Source organism: Heteronotia binoei, chromosome 15 (genome assembly GCF_032191835.1).
Source record: "Heteronotia binoei isolate CCM8104 ecotype False Entrance Well chromosome 15, APGP_CSIRO_Hbin_v1, whole genome shotgun sequence".
NCBI classification, from domain to species: Eukaryota; Metazoa; Chordata; class Lepidosauria; order Squamata; family Gekkonidae; genus Heteronotia; species Heteronotia binoei.
In genome coordinates, this window is record NC_083237.1 from 46,549,066 (window position 1) to 46,569,294 (window position 20,229).

Genomic DNA, 20,229 nt, shown 5'->3' on the forward strand with positions numbered 1-20,229 from the left:
AGCAGAGAGCTGAGTGGAGCTTGGAACTGGAGATGGGAAAGGATGGGGGTGAGAAATTTGAAATGATGTGGCTTGGCTTGTTTGCGTGAGATCTCTGCAGACCTGTTTGCTGTAGGTTGTGCTCCTCTGCGGTCTGGATTTTTGACTTTCTTAGAGACGACAGATACGTATAGCTCACTGTGCTTCTCAGTGGAGACCTAAAGCAGCTACAGTGGTGTTTGCCTCTCTTCCATTATGTCTTCAGAACTTAGGCTGAGAGAGAGTGAATGGTCCAATGTCACCCAGCATGCTTCCCTGACAGAGCAGAGATTCAGCCCCCCCCCCCCCCACAGATTTTGGTATGACACTCTGACCACAACACTGTGGCTGTGTGGTTGGCCCAGGGCTAGCCCTAGACTGGTTGGCACCCTAGGCAAGGCTAATTTCTGCTGCCGCCCCCCACACTGATAACATCAATGAGTCACATGGGGGTCACCAAATTTGGCTCCCCCCAGAAGGCTGGCACCCTAGGCAGTCACCTACTTTGCCTAGTCGCAGGGCCCGGCTCTGGGTTGACCAGCTTGCCTTCTGAGCACAGGTTTCAACCAGGTAGCCTTTGTTTCTCTTCTAACTCTGAAATGAAATAGAGAGATCATCACTGCCCTGTGGGAAGGAAAAGGAAAGAAAAGCCACAAGGCTCGATGCTTCCAAGGAAAGGAAGGGAAGAACCAGCCCTGCTAATGGACGGATCTACTGGGGAAAAGCTTACGTAGAAAGTGATTGCGGTCCCGATGGGAACTCCGGCTCTTGTCTCCTGGCAGTGATCCGTTCCCATCGCAGATGTAGCCAGCTTCTCCTCCCGCTTGGTTTGATGAGAGCATTAGCCGGGTGTAAATATTCTCACTCTCCCTTCTTGCCCTTCGCAGCTCAGGTTCCAGACAGCGATGAACAATTTGTGCCCGACTGTCACTCAGAAAACTGTAAGTATTGTGTTTGGGGGTGGGGGGGGGGGAGAGGAGGGGAAGGACAGGGCTTGGGGGGGGGCAAGACCAGGACAATCTGAACAGCTGGCCTGATATAAAGCTCCGAAATGTCGGCAGCTGGATCCAGTTCACAGTTGGGTGTACCTGTGCTGTTGAATGAATTCAAGCCCGTTGATTTCAAACTCCGCACAGGATTGGATATTCGACCACATTCTGCTATAAGCTTTGGTTTGCTTTATGTTTGAAGGTTTTATTGGTGCATTTAAGAGCCAGTTTAACAGTGTTGATATTGCTGGTTCTGTGTATTCCTCTTTTCCAGGCTTTTTTCTTTTCTTTTCAAACACCGGTCATCCTTTAGAAGGATATTTGAGATGATAGAGGATGACATGTTCTCACCTGTTAAAGTGATGCTGACCAGGAGTGCAAACTTGTATTCAGCAATGTTGATGAGCAATATCTCCCTAGTTTTTGGTGAAAACTGCATGATTTTTTTTTAAAAAACGTAGAGTTCTGGACAGTAGCTAATAAAAACCACTGGAAGAAAATGTCTATGTTCCTGTAACATTCCTTTAGGCCCTAATGATTAAATGGTATCTTTATTTGATCATTTCATTCATTTCTAAAGTTCTTTCTCGCTGGTCACTAACTGTAGGTTGACTGCTTCTTTTCCATTTATGAATGTCCACTCTTATTTTACATGATCTTCCAAGGAGTTCATGGCAGTATGCATGGCTCACTCCTCCTTTATTTTAGTTTTACAACAACCCTGTGAGCTAGATCAAGATGGATCCCTGTGTTAGTCTCTCTGTAGCGGCAGAAAAGAGCAATAGTCCAGTAACACTTTAAAGACTAACCAAATTTGTGGCAGGGATTACCTGCCACAAATTTGGTTAGTCTTTAAGGTGCTACTGGACTATTGCTCTTTTCTACACTTATGAGGTAGATTAAGGTTGAAAGACAGGGACAGACCTAGGGTTACCCAGTAAGCGTCATGGTGAACTGGAGATTTGAACCCCCATCCCCCCAGTCCTTGAGCAACACTTTTAATGTCGCATTGGACTGTGCTGGTTCTCAATAAGGGTACATATGATATATTCTTGTATAACAAAATAGGAACCTACCAGATATCAGAGGGAAATGTTCTTGTATACACACTTGTTAGGGTTGCCAGCTTCCTAGTGGGGCCTGGAGATCTGCTTTTTGATTTCCAGCTGGCAGAGATCAGCTCCCCTGGAGAAAATTACTTTGAAGGGTTCAATTACAGCATTGTACCATGCTGAGACCCCTCCCCTCCCCAAACCCTGGCCCCTCCCAGCCCCGCCACCAAGTCTCCCTTAGGGAGAAAAGCGGGGGGGGGGGGGAGACAGAGCTTGTTTTGCCAGGCGCACTCAATCACACAGCAGAGCTACTGAGCCAAGCCCTTTTTCCTTCTATTGGCTGAGGCTCTTCCCCCTCCTGGTCCTCTGGGGAAGCAAGAAAAGAGCCAGAGCTTCCTTTGCCTAGTTCCCTGGATCTCATGGGAGAAATACAAAGAAAACACCTTTAAGACTAATGAGTGCTAACGTTTTAAGTTGTTTTTTTTAAAAAATCTTTAAGTGTGTGTGTCTGTGTCCATTATGAAGTTTATAACTCTGCTACCTAATCTTAAATAGTACACACATGGCCTGGCCCAACATGGCCCAGCCCAACAAGGTCTCATTTATGTCAGATCTGGCCCTCATAACAAATGAGTTTGATACCCCTTGCCCACCAAGTACGTAACATTACCAACAAATTCTCTGCAAGCCACAAGTAATAAAAATGACGACTTCAAACACCACACAATGCTGCTTTCTCTATGCATGTCTCAGGAATGTCTTAACCTGGATAACCCAGGCGAGCCTGATCTTGTTAGGTGGTGGGAGCTAAGCAGGGTTGGCCATGGCCAATATTTGGGTTGGAGACCTCCAAGGAATACCAGGGTCATGGTGCTGAGACAGAAATTGGCAAACCACCTCTGAAGTCTCTTGTCTTGAAAACCCCACAGGGTTACCACTAATAGTCAGATGTGACTTAACAGCAACAAACAAACCCCTCAGGTATACATTCCTAACTTCTTAAGGTTAGATTTGCTTGCTCTTTGCTGTGTTCTGCTTTTTTTTAAGGGCCAGGGGGAGAGAAATTTTTGATCTTCTTCTCAGGGCAGGGCAAGCTGTATAAAACTGTCTCTTCACTGGCTGTCAGAAGCCACTTCAAGTAGGAGAAAGGATTGCCTAAAATCCTGTGCCCTTTATGTTTGCTTCCAAAAGTTCTGAATACCCTTCCTTCCAAATTTGTAGATCAGTTCAGTGGAGCATATATGATCCACTTTAAGATCCCAACATACCACTGTGAACTGTGCAAACACAGAATGTACAGAAATGGGTGTTATTTGACATTGGGAGAGTTCATATAGGAGCTACAGCTGCTCAGAGGGTAGGGCTGGTGACTGATCAGGACCTGTATGATCCCAAAATAAACATAGAGAAATGGAAACCTTTGATTCCCCAGGCTTCTTTTGCAGATTGAATAGTTTAGAATTCTGCTACCGAGCACCTGTGCACAAGTTGTGTGGTATTTTAAATCTAATTTTATTTATTGCGTCTCAAAATGAATTGAAAATTGTGACCAATGTTCTCAGAGGTGGGAGAGAGGGAAAGGAAATATTTGCCTGCCTTTTAGAATTTTGTTCGGAGCAGCACTGCCTGCCTTTGTTGGTAGGAAAGGGTTTACTTTGATTTTTTTTTTCCAGTAGCTCTTCACAGCCCACCAGCAAAAATCAAAAAGGAACCACAGAGTCCATGTTCAGAAGCACCTGGCTCATGTAGACACAGACAGCTGTTTCAGTATCGTAATGGAGAGCAGTGCCTTTATGCCAGGTAAATGTTGCCCCAGTCGCTCCAATATGGCTCTTCGCAGTTTGTAATTCTCAGAATGTAAGCATACGAAAGCTGACATTCTGAATAAAACTTAGTTGGTCTTAAAGGTGTACTTGTCTACTGCTTTGTTCTATTGCTTCAGACCAACACGGCTGCCCACTTGGCTCAGTTTGTCTGTTTAATTTGCTTCGTTCCAGCCCTTGTTAAAGATGCTGTTCTACAGAGCTTTTTTTGTAGCAGGAACTCCTTTGCATATTAGGCCATACCTCTCTGATGTAGCCAATCCTCCTGGAGATATAGTAGGCCCTGTACTAAGAGCCCTTGGAGGATTGGCTACATCAGGCGTGTGTGGCCTAATATGCAAAGGAGTTCCTGCTACAAAGAAAGCCCTGGACTTCTAACTGAAGTTAACATTCCAAAATTCACTTGATGTGAACTAGAATTGCTAGTGGTTGATATGACTAAGAAGCATTGGTCATATGGAATTTTTTAAATTGGATCAGTCCTCTGCAGAACTTTTAAGATCAACAGGTTAATACTTTTAGGTAGATATTGTATTGTGAAACAATAACACTTTAAATGAGGTGAAAATCCTTGTGATTCCTAAGGCAGGGAAATATCTTTCATAGCCAGAATCTTATTATTCAGTTTCTCTTAAAAACCAAGGTGTGAACCACTGTGAGTACTAACAGATTAAATAAACTGATATGCAGAATGTGGATTTGGATGAAGTAGATTTCATTAGCAATAATACAATGGTTTGATATCAGAATTCTGACATTAATTTGAATAAGGATGATAAATAGGAAGCAATGATAATTATTTATTGTACTGGGGCATAGAAAAAGCATTTGATCATGCTGAATGGCTATACTTGACATACATTCCATATCAGGAGTCCCCAACTTTTTTTAGCCTATGAGCACCTTTGGAATTCTGACACATCATGGTGTGTGCATCCACAAAATGGCTGCTACAAGACGCAGAGCCAGCCACAAAATGGCTGCCACAGCTTAACTTCAGTCACATACTGAAAATTCTTGTGCTGTGGTGGCAACTGCCATCCAAGCAATGTTTTTTTAAGAAGTTGTGCAGACAATCAAATCTGCACAGCCAATCAAATCAGAAGCCTTGCTGGCCAAAGGCTCCACTTGGCCCACCCACTTTCCAAACACACTTGGAAAGTACCAGGAGAGGCATCACTAGATGCCATGAACACTGTGTGGGGAACCACTGTTCTAGATTATTTTAATCTAAGAGGTAGATTTAAATACTGACATCAGTATTTAACTGACATCAGTATTCCAACGCCATTCAAAGAGGCTGTGGTCCGTCCCCTCTTAAAAAAACCATCTTTAGATCTGGCCCAATTGGCACACTATCGGCCGGTTTCAAATTTGCCCTTTCTGGGTAAACTTATTGAGAGGGCAGTGGCGATGCAATTACAGACCTTCCTGGAGGACGCTTCCGTCCTTGACCCATTTCAGTCCGGCTTTCACCCGGGACACGGGACGGAGACAGTGCTGGTTGCCCTAGTGGATGACCTTCAACGGCATCTGGATCGGGGTGGCTCGGCAGTGCTGATGCTGTTAGACCTGTCGGCAGCGTTCGACACGGTCGACCATCAGCTACTGACGTGCCGCCTCGCCGACGCGGGGATACAGGGGTTGGCCTTACAGTGGCTTTCCTCTTTCCTAGAAGGTCGGGGACAAAGGGTCGCAATTGGGGGGGAGCTATCCCGAAGGCGCACACTCGATTGTGGTGTGCCCCAAGGGGCGGTTCTCTCCCCGATGTTATTTAACATCTACATGCGGCCTCTTGCCCAGATTGCCCGAAGGTATGGGCTGGGGTGTCACCAGTATGCTGATGACACCCAGCTCTATCTACTGATGGACGGCCAGCCGGTCTGCGCCCCGGAAAATCTTGACCAGGCATTACGGGCCGTGGCTGAGTGGCTCAGGCTGAGTGGGCTGAAGTTAAATCCTACGAAGACAGAGGTCCTTTGCTTGGGTCGCCGTGGCCCGGGGGGGGGGGATCCCCCTGCCAGCTTTTGACGGTGCGCCGTTGACGGCGGCGGACAGAGTCAGGAGCCTGGGGGTGCTGTTGGAGCCTTCCTTAAAGATGCAGGCCCAGATAGCAGCCGCTGCCAAGTCCGCATTTTTTCATCTTAGGCGGGCAAGGCAGCTGGCCCCCTTCCTGGAGCGTGACGATCTGGCAACAGTGATCCATGCTACGGTCACCTCGAGGTTGGACTACTGCAATGCCCTCTACATGGGGCTGCCCCTGTCCCGGACTCGGAAATTGCAACTGGTGCAGAATGCCGCGGCCCGGCTGTTACTGGGTCTCCCAAAGTGGGGACACATTCGGCCGGGTCTTCGGACTCTGCACTGGCTCCCAGTGATGTACCGAGTCCGGTACAAGGTGCTGGTTATTACCTTTAAAGCCCTATATGGCCTGGGACCTGCCTACCTGAAGGACCGTCTCTCCCCACATGTTCCCCAGAGAGCACTGAGGTCAGGAACACAAAATCTCCTCACTATCCCTGGGCCAAAAGAAGCCCGCTTGAAAGCCACCAGAGAAAGGGCTTTCTCCGTTATGGCCCCCACATGGTGGAACCAGCTGCCGGAAGAGGTGAGGGCCCTGCGGGACCTGGTTCAGTTCCGCAGGGCCTGTAAGACGACCCTCTTCTGGCTAGCCTACACCTAGCTGGGATGAAGACTTCATGTAACTGGCTAGCCATCTGTTGATACGAAATTGAAGTGTTATTGGTTTTAAGGTTTTACTGTTTTATGAAATTGAAACGTACTGGTTTTTAAGGTTTTATCTGTTTAATTATTTAATTGCTTATACCTAAAATTGTTTAATTTTATGCTTGATAAACTGTTGGAAGCCGCCCTGAGCCACTCGTGGGAAGGGCGGGATATAAGTCCCGAATAAATAAATAAAAAAATAAAAATAAAATAAGGATTGACTACTGAGATTGCTTTAATGATGCCCTATCAGAACATTTCTCAATGAAGGGGGTACCAGACAAGGCTATCCCTTATTGCCACAGCTTTAATTTTTTAATAGAGCCTTTTTACATTATAATGCAGTGTAATTAAGGGGATAAAACTTAATTCTTGTCTCATCTGATGACCAGTCTTTGCATGCTTCACTTCCAGACTCCAGGAATATGCTATTATTCTGCCTCCTCCCCCCCCCCCCCCCCAGTTCTGCTCTCCTGGTTCTCTGATGGGTCAACTGTTCTCAGCTGGAGGAAGATCCTCCTTTCTGGATTCTTTGCTTCTGTCCTTGAGCCTTTAAATGTTTTGAAGTATGGCTTGTTTTCAGAGGGGTGCTACTTTTTGCACCCACTCGCAAAGCACTTCTGTGTCACTCCCCCCACCCTCCAATAAATTGAAGGGAATCTCATTTATGTCACAAGTCTTATATTTTGTTCCTGTTTGTTTTTATATGTATGTAGCATTGTTGAGCAGCAGACTATTTTATGGCCATTTTACACATTGTGCAGAGGAAAGCCCAATTTTGGCCACTGAGCCTCCCTGAACCTCCTCTCTCACCTCAGCCTGTTCTCCCTCTGCTGGCTTCCTCTCCCGTTTTCAGCTCAACACAAACTTTCCCACCCTTTTCTCCATGAGCTCCATGGCTTTCATGCTTTGACTTTTCCTCCTCTCTTCCTGTTTCCTCTCCCATAGCCTAGATGGTAGGCTCCCTGGGGTCAGGGGCCTTTTGCTTGTGAAACTTCTGAAACACTAGATACAGATGGTTGTGTTTAAATAACCTATTTAGAATCCATTTGGACCAAAGTTATGCTAAGGAAACTCCGACAGTTCACCACCAGTGGTTGTAGTGATGGCCACAAGCACAGATGGCTTTGCGTGTGGATTAGGCAGATCCATAGAGGAGAGCTCCATCAGGAGTCGCTCTCCATAGCGACTAAAAGGAACCTCCATAATGAGAAGGGATAAACCTCTGAAATGGAGTGCTAGCAAGCAACTTCAGGGGAAATGCCTTGGCCTCTGGGAATTGAAGTTGGTCTTCTAGGGCAGCTGGTTGGCCGTTGTATGAAACGCAATGCTGTATCAGTGGGATTACTGCTCTGGGTTTTTGTTACGTAAAGTCAGTAGACCCCATGAATGCAGTTGAGCTTTACATCATACTAAAATCAGTGTGTGTCTCTATAGGCAAGACTCGGATTTCATGAGCTCCCAAGGCCCAGCCCAAGCCATACCTGGCCGGACATACCTTATGGAACACAGGTGAGCCACTGCACTAAGCAGATAGGTTGTTTGTAGGGCTGGCCCCGCCACTAGGCAAACTAGGCAATTGCCTAGGGCGCTGGCTTTCTGGGGGCACCAAATTGGGTGCTCTCCGTTTGACTTGGTAATGTTATCAGTGTGGGGAGGGTCCCCTCCCCCAGAAGTTAGCCTTGCCTAGGGTGCCAGACAGTCTAGGGCCAGCCCTGTTTGTTTGTAACATAACCCTTCCTCTTCAGGGTTTCGGAGAAGATCCCAATGTGTTAATTTAAATTTGTATCTCTCTTCCTTGCCCCTCCTACAAGGAAGTGCTCCTTGGATGGTAAGTCCAGTAATCCAATCGAGCCCCAAACCGAAAGGCTTTTGAGCTGATATATGCTCGGGGCAGAACTCCAGCAAACAGCTGGAAAAAGTGATATGTTCCCATGCCTCATTTGCTGTTGCCATTGTTCTAGAACAAGTGGTCCATAGCAAGTGATCACAAATCCAGAGCCAGGCTAGTCTTTCAGCAAAATAAGAACAGAAGTCCAAGCATGTCCTAAAGAGAAATATATTTGATCATGACCTTTTATGTGTCAGATGCATTGGAGTGTGCTCCTGTACTAGTTACATTTACACTTACAAGAAACAGAAAGGTAGGAGTGGGGAGATGGTACCAAGAGGCCAGTTAGAAACATAAGTTCTCTTTGGTAGCGTCTCCTTCCTTGCTCCCATATTTCTGACACCTATAACTTTATTGCTTTGTTTTTACCCTGCCTTTCTCCGCAGTGGGGACACAAAAGTAGCTTACATCATTCTCCTCTCTTTTATTTTATGCTCACAACAACCCCGTGAGGTAGGTTAGGCCATGAGTGTGCCACTGGCCCAAGGCCACCCAGCAAGCTTCCATTTGTAGAGTAGCTTTAAATCTAAATATAGATCTCCAGTGCACCAATCCAATACTGCATGCTTTGGATGAAGTTAGCTCTGATTCATGATACTTGATGCTGGAAATCTTCTAAGTGCCACCAGATTTCTGCTTAATTTCAGAGTAGATGTCCTCCCTCCATGGTGCCTGTGGTGTGGGTGGGGGGGGGGGACATGAAAAGAAGTGGCAAGGAGAAAGATTAGTCTAGATCTTTCTCCAGAAGCTAGCAATGTTCTGACTTGAGCATTCTGATGAAATGCCTAAAAATACCTTTAAAAAAATGGGACTTGGAAGGCCATTGCTACTATATAAACAGTTCTGTTTTCAACAGCATCTTAGAAATGGACATATCTCAGCATCAGGGCTTTCTTTGGTAGAAAAAGCTCAGCAGGAACTCATTTGCATATTAGGCTACACCCCCTGATGTCACCATTGTTCCACATGGGGCTTTTTTGGTAGAAAAGGCTCAGCAGGAACTCATTTGCATATTAGACCACACCCCCTGATGCCAAGCCAGTCGGAACTACGTCCCTGTGTGTTCCTGCTCAAAAAAGCTCGGCCCAGCATTCTCTGTTCTGGCATGTTGCAAGGGGCCAGATGACATGGATCTCCCAGCTCATCTATTTACAGAAGCTGAACGTCCTAGATGGGCCCTGTGGGAGCTGACTGGGGAGGGCTCACATCAGTATATCCGTATAAGTTTTGGCATGCAGGAGGACAAATAAGTATCACATAGCATTTCCAGTCTTCCAAATGTGTAGTTTATATTATCATGGTAAACTTTACGACATCCCGATAAAATAGACTGCTATATCAAATCAACTGCATGTTGCTGACAAAGCTGAGTGTGTGGCTTTGATAAAGGGAACCTGAGACAGAGCCAAGAGTTAAACCAGGCACTCCTTAGACGGAAGCTTATATTTATAACCTTTTTTCAAAGCATCATGCCTGGCATTCTAGAGCCTCTTTATTTTATCACTGGGTGCAGAAGCGGACAGAGGCTGTGGGCTCCGCACCTCATCTGCTGGGTGAAGTCCAGGTTGAAATGCATTTCTAAATGATGGGTGGTCCTTTACAAATCTGCTTGTCCTTCTGTGTTCACTGTAGATCCTTGTACCAGCTGCCTACTGAAACAGGACAATCCTTCTCCACCTCACAAGGTTTGAGAGCAGAAGCCCCAGCTGCATGCCAGCGCCCATTGTCTGCCCCGTGCCTGCCATACCCCCCGCAGGGCTTCAAGCAAGAGTTCCATGACCCTATGTATGAGCAGGCAAACACGGCTTCTGGCAGCGCCCGGTACACAGCGGGAATGGTGATCAAGCAAGAGCAGATGGACTATGGTTTTGATGCAGGTAGGACATGAGCTGTGAAGACCAAGGCAGTTTGTGAGAAGGTTCAAGGAGACTGACTGCCACATGATGTCTAAGATGGTGTATCTGCAGGAGGAAGATTTTTTAGCAATTGAACTGTCTTTTCCTGTTCGAAGTGAAGGACTGTGGGAGTTGCAGTTCTGCATCTTGCTCTTCAGCAGGCAGTACAGTCCCCAAGGCAGAATTATACTTTCTTCTTTTCTTAGATTGCCATTGTCATGTTTTTTTTTTTAATGGTTATTGAGGTTTTTGTTTTCTGGTTCTTCATTCAGACAACCAAACCCAGAAAAGCAGAGTTTACTGAGATGTTAACATGCATATATTTATAGGGATGCCATTTCTGGATTGCAAAATACTTGGTGATTTTGGGGGTGGAGCCTGAGGTGGGTGGGGCTTGGGAATAGATTCCCCCCCCCTTTTCCAAATTAACATTTTATTGTATAAACCAATAGAGTAACATAGAAGATCATAAAACAAAGGAATACAGCAAAATAAGCGCATTGTGGTACAATAACCATTAAATATGTAACAGTCAACACCAAATTAAAAATAGTTAAAAGAGAGGAGCTAGAAAGGAGGAAACAAATTGTATTGAACATAAAGAGATTTGTTGTAACGGAACATGTTTGTATCTTTCCACTACCATTTTTGAAGTTGAGACCAATCATGTGGGATTACCTGTTGATGAGATAAATATTCTAGCAATGCAAACTATTTTTCATTAAATTGGAAATCCTAGGGAAGGTTAAAGATATATTAATTTGATCTGTGATGTATTGGTCCCAGAGTTTGCGAAACCAAATGTTGAGAGTCCTTTTGCCGTGCTTGTTGGTTAGAGGAGTGGATGCTTTAGTAATATATTCAGGAGAATTTTGTACCAATTAGATAGTAAACCTCATTTTTTTTGTATCATAGACATGTATAATTCAGTGGTGTATAATGCTATAGAGTCTACCTTCCACAGTGGTCATTTTCTCCAGGTGAACCAATCTCTGTCACCTGGATATCTGTTGTAATCCCAGGAGATCTCCAGCTAACACCTGGAGCTTGGCAACCCTACTTACTATCAGAGAACAGACATGTACAGTAATGCATTGTGTGAGGGAACAGCTTGTGTTTTGACCTCCATGCACAGGCTAGTTTGTTAGCCAGAGGTCAGGGTACAGAGATACTGGGAACTTGAAGAGCCCCTGTGACATGGGGTGGGATCTGGGAGATCCAGCTTGGACTCTGCCATGGGTGGTCTCTGAATAACTGTGGGAAGGGTTCCAGTTTGGTGTAGTGGTTAAGTGTGCGGATTCTTATCTGGGAGGACTGGGTTTGATTCCCCACTCCTCCACTTGCACCTGCTGGAGTGGCCTTGGGTCAGCCATAGCTCTGGCAGAGGTTGTTCTTGAAAGGGCAGCTGCTGTGAGAGTCCTCTCAGCCCCACCCACCTCACAGGGTGTCTGTTGTGGGGGAGGAAGATAAAGGAGATTGTGAGCTGCTCTGAGACTCTAAGATTCGGAGTGGAGAGTGGGATATAAATCCAATATCTTCTTTCTCTTGGCTGGGCCTGCCTCGCCAGGTGATGGTTATGAGGATGTTGTCATCTGCTTTGGGGCCCTGTTAAATGTCTCAATCAATCTGTCTTCTGCTGCACCTCAGTAAGAAATGCAGGCAGCGTTTTATGCACCGTGCTGATTCACTGAGAGGAGAAAAACTACAGTGCCTAGGAGAAATCAATTGGAGTTGCCAGAAAATTTGAAAGCAACTGCTAATTGATTCATTTTTGGGCTCCATGCACCACTGCAGAGTTCCAGCTGGGCGACTGAGCCCTGGCCTTTCCTGTTAGTATTGGCCCTGTATTTATTTATTACTTACTTCAGTCAGTTACTCCCAGTCTAGAAATGCCCAATACTGAGAGAATTTCTGTGCCAAAATTCTATGGTTTGCGAAGTGGTGAGTCATGATGTATGGCCAAATGGCTAATATAGGGAGCGTGCCCTACTTTTGCACAGCTCACTGTTGAGTGATAGTCTGCTGGAATGTTGTGCAGCCATCTTGAAGGGTAAGCCCCATATTTTTGTAAGCCTCCTGATGAGAATCATGGTGGCCTTGCACACCTCTCCTCCCTTTTGAAGTGACCCGTGTGTCCCCCGCTGGGGCAGTACCATTCACTCCACTTCTACAATCCTTTGTTGTCTAGCCTCCTGAGCACCAGGTAGGGTTGCCAGGCCTGTGTTGGAAAATACCAGGAGACTTTGGGGGTGGATCTGGGAGAGGGTGGGGTTTGGGGAGGGGAGGGGCCTCAACATGGTACAGTGCCATAAAGCAGCCATTTTCTTCAGGGGGGCTGCTCTCTGCCAGCTAGAGATCAGTTGTAAAAGTGGGAGATCTCCAGGTCACACCTGGAGGATGGCAACCCTAGCAGGGAGCAGTGGAGATCAGTTGTAAAAGTGGGAGATCTCCAGGTTACACCTGGAGGATGGCAACCCTAGCAGGGAGCAGTGGAGATCAGACATTGGGAATGACGATGGCTCTTGACTGTGTACTAAACAGCTGCCTAACCTTCCTAAATTCTTTTGTTGCTGAAATGTTTTTGCAGCCTCTTTGTATGATGAGCAGATGTTGCTCTTTCCTTCAAAGCCAACCCATGCATAAATTGCATTCACCCCGCCCCCCCTCCCAAAAGTTTCCAACTAGATTCAGGTAGTGGTGGGGAAAGAAAGTCTTCTTGTATGATCTTCAAACACAGGCAGAGAGAGAGAGACGGAGCCGTTGCTCTCCCCAGGGCACGCCTTGCATTATATAACCTTGAACCTCCCACCTCCCTGCTGTTTGGCCCTGAGCCAACTGCTTCTTGAATGGAACAGAAAGGAATTTCATTCACAAAATGGAGGCTCAGGAACTGGGCTCTGGGTCGGGAGTGTCGGATTTCACCACTCAAGCTCTTCGGGCGGGCGTGTAGGCTGGGAACTCAAGCCAAGCCTTGGATCACTGCCCAGAGAAAGTCAGAACAAGGGGAGAAAGTGACAACTTCCTAGCTCGGGGGCAGACAAACGGGTTGGCTAGAACTGGGGCATTTGGGGCTTTTCTATCAGGGAAAAAAAAAGAATGCTTTTCTTGCGGATGATTCCCCTGTGGACAGGATTTTTTCTGGACCTCCCTCTGCATTGCATTTTGTGCGTGCCAGTTGCATTAGGACTACTGTTGCAAAACAGCAGCTTTTTTAAAAAAAAAATATTTAAACTTGCTGTATTTTGTTCTTGAGGGGCAGGAAGGCAAACTGCTAAAAGAGACAAGATCCCAAGAGGTGTCCACTCACCCCTATGCATTTTGCTTGTCTTACAGATGTTCCCAGCTGCCATTCAATGTATGCGAGCATAGAGGGATTCCCAGGTCGGACCAACCCCGATGGTATGTTAGATGAGAAGCCTTCTGGGCTTCTGTTTTCCTTGCCCGGAATCTCATACTCCTTGTTCATTGGGCCAATTTCTTTTACTTTTTTGGGGGGGGGGAGATGGGGGGGTACCTGAGGTTGCCATTGCGTCTGTGATGAAGCCACAGTCTTGACAGTTTTCACTGTGAACCAGTAGCAGCTCATCCCTCCCCTTCCCTGTTTTATCATGATTTAGGAAAGTTTGCAGTGTTAGAATATAGGCCAGCAGAAAACAAGCAGATGGCTGGTTCATGATCATCAACAAAGCGTCTAATACGCTTTTGATTTTGAAACAAAGATAAAGAATAACTGTGAAGCCATAACTATGCAATGCAAACAACTATATTGGCATCCGTTTGTATCACAAAGAATTCATTCATAAGTTCAACTGAAACATACTAAGGTGCAACTCCTGGTTCACTCATAGTCCAATAAAGATACAATGGAAAATTAGTTCACCAATTCTTAAAGTGCTCTGTGCCTCCAATTAGTACATTCTTGATATATAAACCTCCAGCAGAGTCTTTTCCAATTATTCCAACTTCAAATGTTGAAATGTGATAAAAAGCAATCCTTTACTTTGCAGAAGGATGATGTACGATTTCAAGGATGGGAGTGAATTGGTGAACTAATTTTCCATAGTACCATTATTGGACTATGAGTGAACGAGGAGTCACTCCTTATTGTCTCTCAATTGAACCTATGAATGAATTATCAAAGATTTCAGGTTTTCACAGCTGTTAACATCATTAGGGTTTGTAGAATCTTTCGGGCTCAAGTGCCGTGTTCTACTGGAGAATGTTTTTCTTCCAGATGTTTCAGCGGAGAATGAAACGTCTGGAAGAAAAACTTTCTCCAGTAGAACACGGCACTTGAGCCCGAAAGATTCTACAAACCCTTATGAATGAATTCTTTGTGATGCAAATTTAAGCCAATATAGTTTTTTACACTGCATAGTTATTGCTTCACAGCTATTCCTCATCTTTGTTGTTTCTTCTCCTTCTTCCCTCCCTCTTCTTCTTTCTTCTTCCAGATATCTGCAATCCTTGGCCTGTTACATGGCTTATTAGAGGTAACGGAGAGACCTCTAATAAGCCATGTAACAGGCCAAGGATTGCAGATATCTGGAAGAAGAAAGAAGAAGAGGGAGTGAGTCTCTTCTGTTCAGTGAAGACGGCAGACTTTGTGAATATGTTAAGTGCCATCAGGTTGCAGCTGACTTATGGCAACCCTGTAGGGTTTTCAAGGCAAGAAACATTCAGAGGTCACTTTCCAGTGCCTGTGTCTGGCCCTACCTAGCTTCTAAGACCCGATGAGATCCAGCTATCCAGAAGAAGTCCTAATTTGGCAACTAGAAGGGGGTGGAGGAGGGGAGTGGTCAACTAGAATCCCTCCAATTGCTCAGAACAAGAGACTGAATGAGTCCAGGAGAGCTTTTCTGGGTAATGAGAGGTTGCAATGTGATCTGCCCTAGTCGTTTGGGAGCACTGGAGAGGAAATAGCCTTCTGTACTCTCTTCTGGCAGGTAATCCTGAATGTTGGTTACCTTCATGTTTGGGAGCTGCAAAGGTTCCTGCTGCTGATCGAACCCAAGGCCCCATTGGTAGATTTCCTGATGGTACCTGTGTTTTGACCACTGTGTGATACAGAGCGTTGGTCTGAATGGGCCATTGGCCTGATCCAATATGGCTTCTCGTGTTCTTATGTTCTTCTTCTTCTGCAGGATACGGTTATGAGAAGCAGATGCGGCCGTTTGTGGACGATGTTTGTGTTGTCCCAGAGAAGCTTGAAGGTTAGTAACAAAATCCTGCAGTTTCAGCAATGAGCTGAGCTCTCTTCCTCATCCTCTGGCTTTCCTACACTCAGGAGATGCATATTAGAACTGAAGAGACATTGGTTCAGTAGGCTGGACCATTTCCACTCATGTCAGAGTTCTTGGATGAGCTGAATCACCATGTCACTGCAAGCTGCCCAGGGGGCAGTTTGGTGTAGTGGTGAAGTGTGCAGACTCTTATCTGGGAGAACCAGGTTTGATTCCCCACTCCTCCACTTGCAGCTGCTGGAATGGCCTTGGGTCAGCCATAGCTCTGGCAGAGGTTGTCCTTGAAAGGGCAGCTGCTGTGAGCTCTCTCAGCCCCACCCACCTCATAGGGTGTCTGTTGTGGGGGAAGAAGATAAAGGAGATTGTAAGCCACTCTGAGTGTGATTCAGAGAGAAGGGCTGGGTATAAATCTATGGTCTTCTTGTCAGCTTGACTGTACCCCATCTTGTGTTTCGTCTTATTGTGTCTCACTTCCAAACTGGACTGTAACAATCGCATAAAATATAATGCTTAATTATTGTATGCCAGACGAATTGTGAAAATCAGCTTGGACGACAGTGAAAGGAAAACACAAGCAGGATGATGTTATAAGGTCCAAGCCATTGGGGCAGTGCAGGGCCAGTGGACACGATCCCACCCCTTTCTTTTTGTGCTCTCATTCTCTCTCCCAGAGCCTTTCCCAAGAGAGAGTAGCGTTGCCAGGTCTGTGTTGGAAAATACCTGGAGATTCTGGGGGTGGATCTGGGAGAGGGCGGGGTTTGGGGAGGGGAGGGGCCTCAGCATGGTACAATGCCATGGAGTCCACCCTTCAAAGCAGCCATTTTCTCCACAGGAGCTGATCTCTGCCAGCTGGAGATCAGTTGTAAAAGCATGAGATCTCCAGGCCCCACCTGGAGGCTGGCAACCCTAAGAGGGAGGAGCAGGTCACTCTGTAAGGTTGCCAGGTCCTTAAAAGAGTGGGCAGGGGATAGGGGCTGCATTTACCGGGAGCGGGGAGGGAAGAACCCAGAAATAAACACCATGTGCCTATGTTACCCAGAAGTGATGTAGGCATGTTGGGAGTGACACTTTGGTTTGTGGGCAAAGCCCTGTGGTAGAATTAGCATTTGTTTTTGGTTTGTCTGGTTTTTTTTGGGGGGGGGGAGGGTAATTTCCCCTGGTTCTTGATAGCCCTGAACCGGGGGATCCCCTACCCACAACCCTATCACTCGGAGTAAAGCATGGCTCTTGTCATAGACAAGCCCCAGGTCCCAAACACATGGTGAGTCCCCCATTAAATGTATTTTGAAAGATTGCTTCTTCTTAGGAATAGGAGCCCACACAACACTTGCAGTTTTGATGCATCTGTCGCAGAATCTTGAAAGTTCTGCTTGCCAGTCCTAAATCTCTGGGGTGCCCCCATCACTCCTGGCTCTAGACATCTGCGCTGCTTGTTAGCACTGTTTTTACTTTTTTTCCAGATTTTTTCTCTTCCCCCACCCCCAGCACTTAATGTGAACCAAGGCTTAACTTCTTTTGAATGCAACCCTGGATTATAGAAAGGGAGCATATACTCTACAGGCATATACAGAGTTCCATAACAGATTTCCAAACCAGATTGAAGCCTATCTTCTGATGCATTAAGTGTGGGGAGATGGGACACAATGGAAGAAGGGAAGTTAAGCTGTGCAATCTCCCCCCCCCCCACCCCCACACACTTGCAGAGAGCCAGTTTGGTGTAGTGGATAAGTGCATGGGATAAGTGCATCTGGGAGAACCGGGTTTGATTCCCCACTCCTCCACTTGCAGCTGCTGGAATGGCCTTGGGTCAGCCATAGAGTTTTCCTTGAAAGGGCAGCTGCTGTGAGAGCTCTCTCAGCTCCACCCACCTCACAGGGTGTCTGTTGTGGGGGAAGGAGATAAAGGAGATCGTAAGCCGCTCTGAGACTCTGATTCAGAGAGAAAGGCAGGGTATAAATCTGTGGTCGTCTTCTCCTCCTCCTCCCACCTTTCCCTCACAGGAGACATCAAACAAGAAGTGGGCAGCTACCGCGAGGGCCCTCCTTATCAACGGCGGGGGTCTCTGCAACTCTGGCAGTTCCTGGTGGCTTTGCTGGATGACCCCAGCAACTCTCACTTCATCGCTTGGACGGGCCGAGGGATGGAGTTCAAACTCATTGAACCAGAAGAGGTGAGGGGTTCTTGTCTCTCCCCTGCCCCCCACCTCCAAGCCTAATACTTATCACACTGTAGCCTGGTTGTTGTGGTTAATGGAAGAGTTCTCTTCCACAGAGGCTTCCTTCTCACCAGGTCATTGCCTCTGGATAGGAGAGGGATGCCTTGTATTACACTGGGCACTCTTTCCATTCTAGATTAGTTCTGTAGGCCAATGTGGTGGTGTGATTTTGAGTACTGGACTGTGATGTGGGAGACCCAGGTTCAAATCCCCACTCTTCTGTGGAAACTCTGTGGGTGACCTTGGGCCAGTCACTCTTTCTTGGCCTAACTGACTCATGGAGTTGTTGCTGTGGGGATAAAATCGAGGCAGGGAAATCAATATGTAAGCTGCTATTAAACAAGGCACTGATTATTTCCCCCCTTGTCTCTCCACTCTGGATTGGTCCTCTAGGTGGCCCGGCTTTGGGGTATCCAGAAGAACCGCCCAGCCATGAACTACGACAAGCTGAGTCGGTCTCTTCGTTACTATTATGAGAAGGGAATTATGCAAAAGGTTGGTTTGCAGTCAGAACTGGGTGTTGGCACTCAAGTTGCTAGAGATAATGATTTGAGCTTTGCACATGAGACAGGGAGAGATGGGACGGGGTGGGCTTGCACATTATGGAACATCTCGAAACCCCCCTTTTTTCCAGACTTCTGGAATACTGAGAATTCAAGAACCGGTGTGCTGTTGTGGTTAGAGTGCTGGACTAGAAACTGAGAGACCCAGGTTTGAATCCCTGATCAGCCATGACAGCTTGCTGGGTGACGTTGAGGCAGTCACTCTCGGCCTAAGCTACCTTACTAGGTTGCTGTTGTGAAGTAAAAGGGAGGAGGGGAGAACAATACTCTTAAGTCAGGGGTGGCCAACGGTAGCTCTCCAGATGTTTTTTGCCTACAACTCCCATCAGCCCTAGCCATTGGCCATGCTGGCTGGGGCTGATGGGAGTTGTAGGCAAAAAAACACCTGGAGAGCTACCGTTGGCCATCCCAGCTCTAAGTTGCTTTGGACACCCCAGGCAGATTAACGAATGGTATAAAAAAGGCCAAGTGGAACCCTTCCAGTCATGTTAGGTTTCTACATACAAGGATATTTGTTTTTCTTTTTGCACAGAGGAGCAGTCAGCTGTGTTTATTCCTACTCAAGAGCTACAGTGCAGACACCTCATATGCTATTTGTTAGAACCAAGCCTAAATTAAAATGTGAGGGTAAAAAGTTCACCCTGAAGGACCCTGGGTAATAGGGCAGACCCCACCCTTTTAAAAAGCACTATAATTATACCAGCAACAAAATGTTACTCATAGTCAACAAATTAGTAGACCCTTCCTTAAATTTCCAAGAAGAATGCCTTAGGAAGGGCAAAGACTATAAAACAAACATCCCTTCAGCATTGGAAATCCTGCCTGGTTTGGGGGTCCATCCCATACTAAGAACTTGCCTTCAATAACAGCTTGTGTGGTGTGCTTGTAGAGTGTTCCCAGCCCTGGTTATGGGGGAGGAGGGTTTTCCTGTATTTTGTTATTTAAAACAAGGACTGCTACCTGTAGCGGTTGTGTCTCCTCTCACAGGTGGCTGGCGAGCGTTATGTGTACAAGTTTGTTTGCGAGCCCGAAGCACTCTTCTCGCTGGCCTTTCCTGACAATCAGCGCCCATCCCTGAAGGCGGAGTTTGAGTGGCACATCAGCGAAGAAGACACAGTGCCTCTGTCCCACCTGGACGAGGGTGTGGCTTACCTGCAAGATCTTGGGGGGCAGTCTTACAGCAAAGGCTACACATACTGATGGGACAGAGGGTTCTGACGTGGGTCGAGTTTGTGTGTACATATAGAAAAATATCTTTTGCCATTATTCGCCAGTATAGATATTGCCTTCCCTCTCGTAGGGTTGGAGCAAAATGTACAGTGGTATGCCTTGGGGAGATGGGACTGAGGGCAGAGTTTGGGCGTGGGTTCAGATCCCACCCTTAGCTGTAGACCCAGTGGGACGACGTTGGAGCGAGTTGCTTCTCTCTTTTTTCAGCATCCATTCCTAAGGAGTACCTACCTCACAGGGATGTTGTGAGGAAAGATAAGATAAAGATTGTAAAGCACTTTGTACACTTTTTTTAGACTTATGTGATGACTTATATGAAGTACGAAGATCTGATTGGAAGTCCTTGGCAAATGCTGGTTAAATGTGATGCTGCTCAGGCAGGGCCCTTGTCCCCAAATTTAAATCTAGCAGAACATCTGTCTGTGCTTGGATTACAGATTCATTGAAAAGAAGAGTGGGTTTCATCCCAGCCGAGGCCAAATGACTCATCGTGTTAAGCATTCTACAAAGAACAGCTGGAAAGCATATTGCAGCCCTATGAAGGTGTTGTGTTTTTTTTCAGGGCTTTTTTTGTAGCAGGAAC

The 20,229-nt window shown here is 46.4% G+C and overlaps 1 protein-coding gene across 2 annotated transcripts in view; it reads left to right on the forward strand.

Annotated features, from left to right (window-relative positions):
* The window catches only part of ETV4 (ETS variant transcription factor 4), a 36,859-nt gene extending 16,929 nt beyond the window's left edge, over positions 1 to 19,930 (forward strand). Inside the window, exons 5-13 of one of the 2 annotated variants that reach the window (XM_060256242.1) lie at positions 906 to 959; positions 3,733 to 3,859; positions 8,047 to 8,121; positions 10,133 to 10,377; positions 13,729 to 13,794; positions 15,540 to 15,608; positions 17,639 to 17,808; positions 18,247 to 18,348; positions 19,404 to 19,930. In XM_060256242.1, the coding sequence (XP_060112225.1) occupies positions 906 to 959; positions 3,733 to 3,859; positions 8,047 to 8,121; positions 10,133 to 10,377; positions 13,729 to 13,794; positions 15,540 to 15,608; positions 17,639 to 17,808; positions 18,247 to 18,348; positions 19,404 to 19,616 (1,121 nt within the window). In that variant the 3' untranslated portion in view covers positions 19,617 to 19,930. The remainder of the gene's footprint in view (positions 1 to 905; positions 960 to 3,732; positions 3,860 to 8,046; positions 8,122 to 10,132; positions 10,378 to 13,728; positions 13,795 to 15,539; positions 15,609 to 17,638; positions 17,809 to 18,246; positions 18,349 to 19,403) is intronic. The other variant, XM_060256243.1, reaches the window with a different exon arrangement.
* Positions 19,931 to 20,229: the final 299 nt, after the last annotated feature.